The sequence below is a fragment of the Durio zibethinus genome, chromosome 1, assembly GCF_047325235.1.
Source record: "Durio zibethinus cultivar Kanyao isolate XHJ-2024 chromosome 1, ASM4732523v1, whole genome shotgun sequence".
NCBI lineage: Eukaryota > Viridiplantae > Streptophyta > Magnoliopsida > Malvales > Malvaceae > Durio > Durio zibethinus.
This window is the reverse complement of record NC_143162.1, coordinates 8,152,130-8,163,200: the sequence shown is the minus strand read 5'-3', so window position 1 is coordinate 8,163,200 and position 11,071 is coordinate 8,152,130. Positions and strand designations below refer to the sequence as shown.

Sequence of the window (11,071 nt, the reverse complement as noted above, 5' to 3'; positions counted from 1 at the left end):
AATATATAAAAAAATTAATCAAAGTTTTATGATTGTTAAACTTTATAAAATGAGTATAATAATTTTCTTTAAAAAAAAGAAAATATTTATAAACTTTTGTTTGAAAAAATAAAATATAAAAAAAACAAGTTAAAATAAAAAATAAAGAAACTTAACTTTTAAAGTTTACTTTGTTAATTACTTTTATTTTTATTAAGTTAAAAATAATTAAATAACAAAAGTAAGTTAAAAATTATAAAATATATTTTACATTCATGTATCGATCATAATATAATATTTCACCGAAATTCATCCGAACTCACTAAAACTAATAAAAATAATTTTTATTAATTGATATCAAATTTCATATGAAAAATTATTTTTAAATATACTGTAGTTTGATATAACTGAAATATATCGATTAATACAATCGATACTAAAATGAAATTAACAACTATAGGCTAATTAGAGAGGAGATAGAGCCTCAACAAAGTCCACCAAATTTTGTAGGTTATATCTGCGATTGCTTTTAACATTATCATTGAAATTTGATTCTCTAGCATTAGCATATCTGTGAGGAATAGGATCATATCAAGGTCCGGGTATATTTCTGAAAATTCAGCAAAAGGTTTCTCCGATGAATCAGGCATTAATAATACCAAACGTGAAATAAAGTGGGCTTCGAATAAGTGAATCCAAAACTCAAGTCTCTGCAATCAGACCCATATTTTATCTAAGTAATTGTCAATTAAGCCTATGTTCAATTGGACTGTGGAGCCCATAGCCCTTTTTCTTGTCTTTTACCTGAAATGCCCTCAACAAGCAAGCCTTCCAGTTCTGCTTCCCGGCGCCTGTTCTGTCGTGATCTCGCAGAAGATAACATCTTAACAAAAACCCTTTTATCTTCAAAGCCCAAAACCTGAAATTTTCTCTTTGTTATAATACCTTTCCGTGTAAATAACTTTTCCTTTCATGGCAGTCCAAGGATCTAGCTTTTGCTACTATGTAAGTTTAATTTTCTCCTAGTACTTTATTTGTAATTCGGTTTTTTGCTGAAGTTTTAGTTGCTATTGATCCTTGAATTTCTACAAATAGACAATTTTCATCTTTTATTAATCTAGTTAATGACCGAATTCAAGTTCTTAAATTTAAATCCTTTAGATATGGTTTCAAGCTCATTTTTTATATCAATTTATTTGGGAAAAATGATTTCTTGAAATAATGAAAGATGAAAATTGCACATTTGTTTGGTAAAAATTCAGTTACAAATATTTATAATTCAGTCTTTAACCCTTAATTTTCTTTAATTGTTCTAGGTAAATGTTAATTGCATGCCATGTTCAAGCACTAATACTTTCAGGAGTCTTCATTGCTTTTTTCCACCTCTTCCAAAGCGATGTAATGTGGTTTTAGCTAGGATTTCAAGTGGAAACAGGACTGAGTGTTTTCCGGTTCAATGTCTGCCCAAGTTGCCAAGAGGAAGACCTCGTAAGTTTCTTTGCTTAGCAGCTATCTGCACTATTCATCCGTATGTGATAGGCCCAGCTTGTGTAAGAAAGAAGGCATTGTAAAGTTTCTGTTTTTGTTTTCATAATTGCGGCACCTGATCTTAAATGTTCCTCTATGTAGACCTTCAAAACTGGTAGTTAATTCTTTATCATATTTGTTCTGAATTACATGGCTTGTTTGTCAACTGCCACTGTAATTTCAGTTGTTCATGATCATGAACCGTGTCTGATTTAAGTTTTAGAATGCATAGTGTATTTTAAACTTTGTTGCCTCGATGAGCATGTTATGCATTAAACAATGTATTTTCCTCTGATTTTTCTGGATTTTTCCATATAAATTCATTGTTAAGTTGGTTGCGCTTTTCCTTTTAGTTTTTTGGTGAGGTTGTCCATGTTTTGAGCCCACATTTAGCTTCCAAAGAGTAATGCAATATATTTTTTTATTGGATCAATTTTACTTTTATTTAGTTTCATTGTTTCACCAAAATAATTTCCTGTATTTCCTAATAGGACTTGAGTTTCACACAGGTCTAATTCCCGATTAATTTAGTGCAGCACCCTTTAGACAAAATTCACATATGGTGGTACCATTGATTTCTTGTCAAGCAAAAGGAGATGAAATTGAGGGGAACCTAAATGCTGAAAGCTCCATATTGGATGAACAAACCTTACGAAGGGACCTACAGATTGCCATTGAGGAAGAGAACTATGCCGAAGCAGCAAAAATCAGGGATGACCTTCGAGTCCTTCATGAGGATAGTAAGGTTTCAGTGCTGGCAGCAAATTCTCGGTTTTATGATGCTTTCAGAAGAGGGGATCTAGCCACAATGCAGAACCTTTGGGCAAAAGGAGATGATGTTTGTTGTGTACACCCAGCAGCAAATGGGATATCCGGTTATGATTTTGTAATGGAAAGCTGGGAAATTGTATGGATGAACTATGAATTTCCACTAGAGATAGAACTGAAAAATGTTCGAGTTCATGTTAAAGGAGATGTTGGGTATGTTACATGCATGGAATTTGTCAAGACAAAAGGTAATAGTTGGGGGGGACAGTTTGTGACGAATGTGTTTGAGAGGATTGATGGTCAGTGGTTTGTATGTATTCACCATGCTTCCCCAGCCGAGTTGTGAAAGCATCAATTTACATTTTGGAACCACAGTTCTGCCTCAGTACGTTTTGCGCTTAGTCTATCATGCATATTCGTGTTGGTTTTTTTGCTTAAGACCATTTTGGATACCCATTTGTAGAACTGATTGTCCGAACATATTCCTTTTTGTTGGTGTCTGATTTTCCACCCTCAATTTGAGTGGATGTTACATAAATCAAGTCATTTCATCAAGTTTGTTCCATTTCTAAAATGGGGGTTTCAGGGTTGCTTATCCCAATTCTTTTGGCTGTAGTTACTGTCAATGTTCTCAGTTTGATCCGGTATATTAAATAGTAAATACTCTTACCAGGGGACTAGATAAAGGGCTTTTAACTACGTGTTTCATCACGTCCCTCGTTTCTTACATAAATCAAGTCATTTCATTAAAGGCTGTTCTATTTCTAAAATGGGGGTTTGCTTATCCCAGTTCTTTCGGCCGTAGTTACTCTCAGACTTCTCAGCTTGATACGGTATATTAAATTGTAAATACTATTACCAGGGGCTTTTAACTTCGTGTTTCATCAACCTTCCCTCGTTTCTTTCCTTGGATCTCTGCTGCTGCCGTGGACGTTGTTCAGTTAATGTAGTCAAGTTGCTTTATGATCATAACAAGGTTGTCTCCCTGCTTCCAAAAGTATAAGCATTTTCCAACACAGAAAAACTCACTTGATTAAAACAGTGAGTGTTTTATTAAATTGCCAATTTTATTTCTTTTATACAAGTGATCTGTTGGTAATGTCGTGCACCTATTACAAAATCATGATGATTAACAATGTCTAACAAGCCTATACCCTGATTCCATGTACGTCTCATTAATGATTGATTGTCAACGTAGGATGCACTTTTCAAGAGTTAAACCCGGCTTCCCGTTGTAGCAATTCTAAGACTTGAGAATTATACCTGAAAAACAAAGCACGTCCCACGTTTGAAACTATACTCTCCCAACAGGGGAATGAGGAGGGTTAGGAGCATATTTTGCAGGCATGGTTCCAAGAACGATGGCTGGTTTGTTCTCCATCCCACGGCTGCCATTCACCACGGTCTCCTTTATAACTTTTCCATTGGACAGGTAACTGAATTCTGGCAGACCAGACGATTTTTGACAGCTTATAACTGCTATAGAAATAAAGAAAGCTTGTAATGCAGTGATTGATGAACTGAACTCAATTGTGTAGATTCCATTCTTATGTGGAACCAAGCTAAAGGTAGGCCTGTTCTTTTGTGCTTCTCCCTGCATGAAGTGCAAAAAAAGAACTAATTCAGATATCTTGACAAAATTATAATATAATGGAGAAACTAAAAGGTAATAAAAAAGAAAAGAGGATACCTGCACATTGAGTTCAAGTCGGTTGGGGTTTAGGCAAGCTTGACATGTCCTTGAAATCTTACAGCATCTGCTGTACTGGTTGGAGAGAATACATAATTTGCAACCAACGTCCCAACCTCCACAGTCACATAATCCACCAGATTTCCATCGTTCAATCAATGGGGAAGGTATTCCTTTGATTGGCAAGCTATGGACACCACCAGGAAGTATGACAATAGTACCATTAAAGCTTGCAATTTCCACAGAGTCGCAAGTGAATCTATCCGTAGCCAAACATTCTGAAAAGCCTTTCTTCATTTTGTTGTTATCACCCTCTTGTACATCATTGGTCTTACCAGGCATTTTGATTACAACAGCAGCAAGCTCCGTTTTTGCTGTAAACTTTGCTGATGCTTGATCTGCTTGTCTTTGCTCCACGCCAAACAGAACAGACTCTCTTACCAGATACTGATTACAAGAGTCCTGTGCAGTCAAGTCTGAAATATGAGAGTTGGAAATCTTCATTTGTCCAATAATATTATAGATGTAGCCACAATTTTTTTCCTTGTTTCCCTGACTTATCCAGCTGCCACTCTTCTTCTTAATTTTACTAACACAATAGAATATGTAATTCTGATCAGATTCCCCCTTGGCAGTTGATGATAGGCTTTTCACGGTAGTTGCAAGCATGTTACTGCCATTGTCGACAACAAATCTGAACAGTGGGAGTCCATTCTTTATTGTAACCTGTAGAAGAGCTTGAACCGTTGATGACCCAAACTTTTCTTCCAGAAGGGATTCATTAGTATTAACTGGCCTTGGAGTAGAGGAATTCAAGCTTCCTTTCAATGGCTGAACAGTGTCAGTGAAAGGGAAGGAATTTAAGCCCTTCGACTTCAGTAGTGGATCTAGCATCCTTCTTAAGGGGCTGGACCTAGTTCTGGTATGGACCTTCTCTCTGTTTGCGTCATCTGAAAAAACAGAAGAATCAGATCTCAATGGGCCAGACCTGACAGAAACATAAGTGGAGCTCAATTGTGGGACAGCAGAACCTTCCTTGAAACTAAAACTTCTACCAATACGACTCAAGCTGAAACTAAAACGACGACTTGGTGAATTTGTTCTGCTTTTTCTGGTTGCCAGTTCGGCCATTTCTTCTTGCAGTATCTTTAAAGTTTCATTATCAGCATCCTGAGATTTAATCTTGTTCTCTGCTGAACACATGCCCTGAGTTCTTATATTTCCTGTGTTATTTGAGCATGCTGACCCATGAGATGCATCAGATGAAGGCTCCCGACCCTGTTCCATCATCTCAGAAGGAAGCGGACAAGAATGAGGGACTTCAGAACATAATTCCCCAAAGTGAACCTTCTGAAGGAAATCATAGGAAAAACTATTCCGATTTGCTTCATTCAAAGTCTCATCCAATAATTCTCGGGGTTCTTCAAAAAAGCTATTTCGGTAGGATCTTGGAAGATGAAGAGCAACATTCTTGCACTCACCAGGAGAATGTTGATGAGTAAGGCCAATTTCTGATTCCTGGGTCTCTTTCTTCTCAGTTTTGTCGCTCTCAGCACTCAACTTTTTCCTAGAACCCAATGAAACTGCATAATTTCTTGATTTGGATGAAGAAGCCTCCACATCTAAAGTATTCTTCTGATCCAAGTCCTTTTTATTCACATCAATTTCCAGCCTTTGCTCTACTCTCTTAGCTGCTCCACCCTCACCAGCAATTGCAGTTTCATTTGGCAGAGGTGAGGCCCAAAGGTTTCTCATGTTTGATGAAATATTTCCCATTTCAGAAGCGATTTTCTGATCTAAGACTTTTTTCTTTCCCTTCTCAAGGACTACATCTGAATAAGTTTTGCCAAAGGATGTATGTGTCTTGGGTGTCTTCTTCTGCTGATCCACGGTGCTCTTGAAAGCAGTATCTTGAAAGTGTCTAACCTTCTGAGTAGATGGTTTTGCACCTCGGGGAAAGCCATCCTCATGAGATGAGCTAAGACCGGAGCAAGTTGAAGAGTGTTGCTTACTTTTATTGGCATAAGCATCCTTGGGAACTGCACTAGAAAGGGCAGATGACTTGGTCTTTGTTTTCAATGATGAATTGGTGCTTGTGGATGATACATCATTGCCAGTTATTGTCGGGATATGCCTTTGCTGGTACTTCCATTTTTCTAAACGTGCCCAATCCAGAACTCCCACATTCAATGCCTTCTCTTGAAGGTTTTCTCCAGTGTCTACACGCTGTAGGTAACCTGGCAAGTTTGACATGTACCTGACAAGCTCCTCCTCTTTTGTTGGCTTGCCCTTGAGAGGCTGGCCCTGGTAATCCCCTAAGGATTTTGTTTGGACGAAGGTGCTGTGTATTTGATATTTTCCTAGTTCACCTGGTGGATTACCATATGAAAAAGTAATACCATTCTTCACTTTTAACTCGCCTTGATTCTTTAACCTCAGGTTTGCTTGAGGCAACTCAGCTTTCTCCTTCCCTATCTTTGAATTTTGCTGCGGGTTTGAACTCTTTTTTGACACTGAACCAAATCCCATGTCCCTCCGGGTTAAGTATTCATTAGCTTTTCTTCTATCAAATGGTATCGGATAAATTCTTGTGCTCTACCAAAACATCTCAGCTGCAAAAGTGCAAAGAAAGAAAGTTCTCACATAAGCTGCCAATTTAATTGAATAACCTGGTTTGTGGCTGAATACGATATACATGACGATTTACTAAATTATCGCTAGTTTTAAAAGTCATTAACAAAACATGTCAAGTTTCCTCTCCAAACCTATTTGAACAAAAACTTGTCCTAATCATCTCTGATCAACAAATACGGAAAAAAAATTATGTTAATCATCCAGGGTCTAGCATATCCTAGCTCATCATTTTTACCTGCCCATATATAAGATTATAAGTCCATTTTCCCCTGGAAAAACACATAAAATTTAAATCCAATGATAACAAAAGTAACATTAGAAAAACTAGTAATGCTTCCGTAATTGGAATCTATAGCACCTCAGCACGTCAACGGACCAATAGAAATGACTTGGGTGATTACCCAACAAATCATTTGGTTTTCTTTTCATACTAATCTCATCAGCCACATTTATTTACCGTTGAAAAAAGTCCCAAAGTTGTAAATATTTTCTTCCCACTTGAACGGAAGTCAATCTTAGGTCCAGTAATTCTAAAGCATATAGAAAAAAAAAAAAAAGAAGAAAGATTCTAAGTTCTTAGCGACGACACTTTTCTCTCTTTTGATCTACAGATCCACTAAAATAAAGCTCTAATGAAAAATCCATCCTCCAAAATCAAACACAATCTGCTGCATTCGATTCACGTCCAAAAATAAAGCATCTAAACAGATCCGCAAAGAATCTTAATGAAGAATCACCGAATCCTGCCTCTGTTTCGCAGTTGAGAAAATTACGGGAAATGCAAAAGAAAACAAGATATAAAGTTCACATTTTTCCACTCTTGAATTGAAGTTAACAGCTAGCAGCAAACATCATTTCTCTTACAATTACAAATTAAATTCAGCTGAAGCAAAATGAATAGAAAACAAAACTATTTCTTCATTTTCTTCTTGTTTCTCGGCTATCAAACAGAACTTTAATTATCTGACAAGAAAAACAGATAAACGTAAAGAAAGAAGAGAGAGAGAATCATCCATTACCAGGTAGAAATGGAGGCAATGCAGGTTGAAGAAAATGACGTAAATCTCGAATACCTCGTCGATATCGAGAAAGATCACGATTACAGAGAGAAATAAGTCGGCGAAAATCCCAAGCGCCAAACAAGCTCAAAAACGTAGATTCTAAGCAAAGCAAAGAACTAAGAATTACCGCCAACTGAGACCAAAGAACAAATAACTCTCTTAAAAAAAGCAATCACCAATCTTTTTCTTCCCTCTCCCAAAAAAAAAATCATTTTTGTTCATTATATCAGCGCCAAAAGAGGAAGGAAACAATCAAGTGACAAACAAAAGACGCGGCTTTTTTTGGGGTGTTTTGTTGGGGGAGTGAGTGAAAGAGAAGGGAGAGTGAGCGTGGGAAGTTGGCGTTATGTTTTTGAGATCGAACGGTGGTTAAAAGCGAAGCAAAGACGAGGCGGGGGATTTGGGTAGAAATGTTGGGTCCGCTAGTTGTGACTTTTGAAAACTGTGTCTTCCTTACTTCCACGGGGCGAATCCCGATGGAAGTGTGGTCCACGCGCCACTGCAGCCGGGTCTACATATTCGTGTACTATTAATTATGAGTGCATGCACCGATTATCGATGGGATAAAAATAAGTCTTACATTAATGACTTTAATATTTGTCTTTTCTGTCTTCTGTGAAGTTTTAATTTTTATCATCTCTCATTGTTAGATTTTTGGATAATCAATCGTTAATAAAAGAAAAGGTTAAGATAAAGAGTTTTGAGAAGGTAATTTATCATTCAAACAGATAGAAAATAAAATAATATCCTCTTTGTCCCTATTTATTTATTTTATATTAAATTTTATAGAATTCAAAAAAAAAATTTTTTGCTATTTTAAAATTAAAATTTTTTTATAAAAGTAAAGTTTTATAATTTTTAATATTAAAAAAAATAAAAAATGTAAGATGTAATTTTAAAATATAAAAAAATAAATATTTTAAAAAATAAATTATAATTTTAAGATATCTCAAAACAAAACAAAAAAATAAGTCAGAGCGAGTAGTATTTAAATTACCGAAATTTTCACCAAACGCCTACTACTCACCACTCTAGTGTGGCCGTGGCCTATTTTTTTGACAAAGGGCAAAGACGAGCTCAGCCCACATAAATTTTGGGTGTTCTTGGACATTTTATCTAATGGGAATCTTTGTTTGGTATTTTTATTTCTGCAATCTTTCTTTTTCTTTTCTTTATCTGTGTCTCTTTTGGGATTGTCGTTTTCCAATCTTCGCATGCATTCGACCTTCAACCTTTTACCCAAAAAAAAGTACTATGGGCGATTTAAACACGCACTTTATTAAGAGATTAAAGTCCAAAATCTTTATCCTAACTTCTTGTTTTGTGATAGCGTCCCTGCCAAAAATAAATTTTATATCTTTTTTTGCGTCACTAATTTGGGAATGACAGGACCAGTCATGAATAATGGGTGTCAACATTTGATACAGAGAGTCCAGCTTTGCACTATTGGTACTCATCCAACCACCTTGATCTGTCTCTTTTGAGTACGTTGGATATAATTCTTTTTGGGTTCTCGGGTTTGTTTTAGCCTGATTTATTACCAAGCCCAACCTAACAAATTTATAGCGTGAAATAGGCCCCCAGCCTGGCCATGAATCCGCTCGGGTTCGTGCAATTGTACTTGACATGAGATTATAAAACAAAAATGAGAAAGCCACCGTCCTCAGAATGCAAATGTATGCCGATCATTATTCATTTATTCCAAAACAATGGAGCTGGAAGTGAGGCAGCTGCAAGTTTTAATCTCTCTGTTGCTTTCACAGGGCCAACATAAAGCTCGTGATCTGTCTACAGACGCAGTATTACTTAAATATACTCTATTGGTATTAGACACCTTTCGAGTTTCCATAAACTTCAACTTAAAATTTTGAAATAGATGACTAAATTTGTAAAAGTCATGCAAATGCTGCGACTTACAAAGAACCAATTATCTATGAATTTAACGATTGTTTGGAGCTAATTAATCCACTCTGCAGATCAGAACCCCATGTTCCACACGTAGTTTTATTGCCCTTCTCTGCCCTCGTCCACATCAAACCCATGCTTTACCTAGCAGAGCTTCTCGGCCATGGTAGTTTCCAAGTCACCTTCGTATACAAACACTCAACACTTCCACGGGTGTCTCCTTTCCACCGCCATGCCGGCACGCTACCCTGACTTTCAGTTCTTAACGATCCCTGATGGTCTACCACTTGATCATCCACTTTTGGGTCCTGTGCGTCTTGCTGATGTTTTATTGTCTACAGGTGCTGTGATGAAGCCAGCCCTCTGTGACCATTTGGTTTCCTTTTGCATGAAAAAGGGAAGGTGGCGGCCTGCTACGTGCATAATAGAAGATGGGATCTTGTCTTATTCGGTTATGGATGTTGCAGAGGAATTCCAGATTCCTGTTTTCGCTTTACGATCGAACAACGAGCGCTTGTTGAATCTGGACAAACTTTCATCTATGCAAGTTCATTGAAGAAGGGGATGTTCCAGTTCTACAAGGTTAGTTGGATAAATTTATTGGATGTGAAGCAACAAACACAATAACCAACAACGTTAAAATAATATATCGTAATAAATATACAATAATAAACAATAATCAATAACGTAGAAAAAATAAAGTATATCGAAATTTATGTTGAAAGCCCTTTCGTGTAGAGGAAAAAAATCATAAATCATCAGAAAAATTTTTATAATTAAATAATGATATACAAAGTTATTCTCTAACTAAAACTAGAGCTAATTAACAATTAAAAAAATAAAAAAAAATCTCACTAAATAAGTAACCCAATAAATATATATTGGATTTGTTCCTAGAGAGCTTCAAACCTGATCTCCACCATTCAAAATGTAAAACTTTGAATCATAAACTTACTAACAAAATTTTAGCTCAATCAGACCACAAATCAACTTATATTCAACCAACTCTCCCTTATTCCTTTTCTCTCTATTTTTTTGGCTTTTCTTTTTTTCTCTCTCCTTGACTTATGGCACCACTCTTTTCACCCATTACCCAACCACTTCTTTTATTGTTTAAAGCTTTATTTTAGGTTACAAGTCAAAAACCCACGACTTTTGATTAGCTAAAAAAAATTACATAAGATTGGGCCTTACATTCCTAACAATCTCTCTCTCCAATCCCATTAAGAGGAGATTCATCACTATAACAATTTCATTTGAAACTTACTTTAGTCAAAAAATCCATTTCAATCAAGTTATTATAGAGCTGAAACTTTTTCTTATGAAGTATCTCAGTTAATATATCTATCATATTCTCATTAGTATGAACTTTCTTTAATTGCATTTACTGTTTCGCAATCACTGAACATAGCCAATAATATCTAATATCAATATGCTTTGTTTTAGCATGGTACATGACATTCTTACTCAAATCTAAAGCACTTCTGGCTATCATAAAATAACACAT

General features: G+C 36.0%; 3 protein-coding genes across 3 annotated transcripts; 2 read left to right on the top strand and 1 right to left on the bottom strand.

The window, feature by feature from the left end:
• The first annotated feature begins 807 nt into the window (after positions 1-807).
• Positions 808-2,839, top strand: LOC111311106 (uncharacterized). Its single transcript, XM_089762044.1, has 3 exons — positions 808-984; positions 1,296-1,467; positions 2,043-2,839. The coding sequence occupies exons 1-3, from the start codon at positions 952-954 to the stop codon at positions 2,618-2,620; spliced, it is 783 nt and encodes a 260-aa protein (XP_089618170.1). The 5' UTR covers positions 808-951; the 3' UTR covers positions 2,621-2,839.
• Positions 2,840-3,303: 464 nt separating this feature from the next.
• Positions 3,304-8,065, bottom strand: LOC111311994 (uncharacterized). Its single transcript, XM_022911896.2, has 3 exons — positions 7,618-8,065; positions 3,965-6,576; positions 3,304-3,868 (listed from the first exon to the last, which is right to left on the bottom strand). The coding sequence occupies exons 2-3, from the start codon at positions 6,491-6,493 to the stop codon at positions 3,569-3,571; spliced, it is 2,829 nt and encodes a 942-aa protein (XP_022767631.2). The 5' UTR covers positions 6,494-6,576; positions 7,618-8,065; the 3' UTR covers positions 3,304-3,568.
• Positions 8,066-9,727: 1,662 nt separating this feature from the next.
• Positions 9,728-10,120, top strand: LOC111310639 (7-deoxyloganetic acid glucosyltransferase-like). Its single transcript, XM_089742791.1, has one exon. It carries the CDS (start codon positions 9,728-9,730, stop codon positions 10,118-10,120), a length of 393 nt encoding a protein of 130 aa, XP_089598917.1.
• Positions 10,121-11,071: the final 951 nt, after the last annotated feature.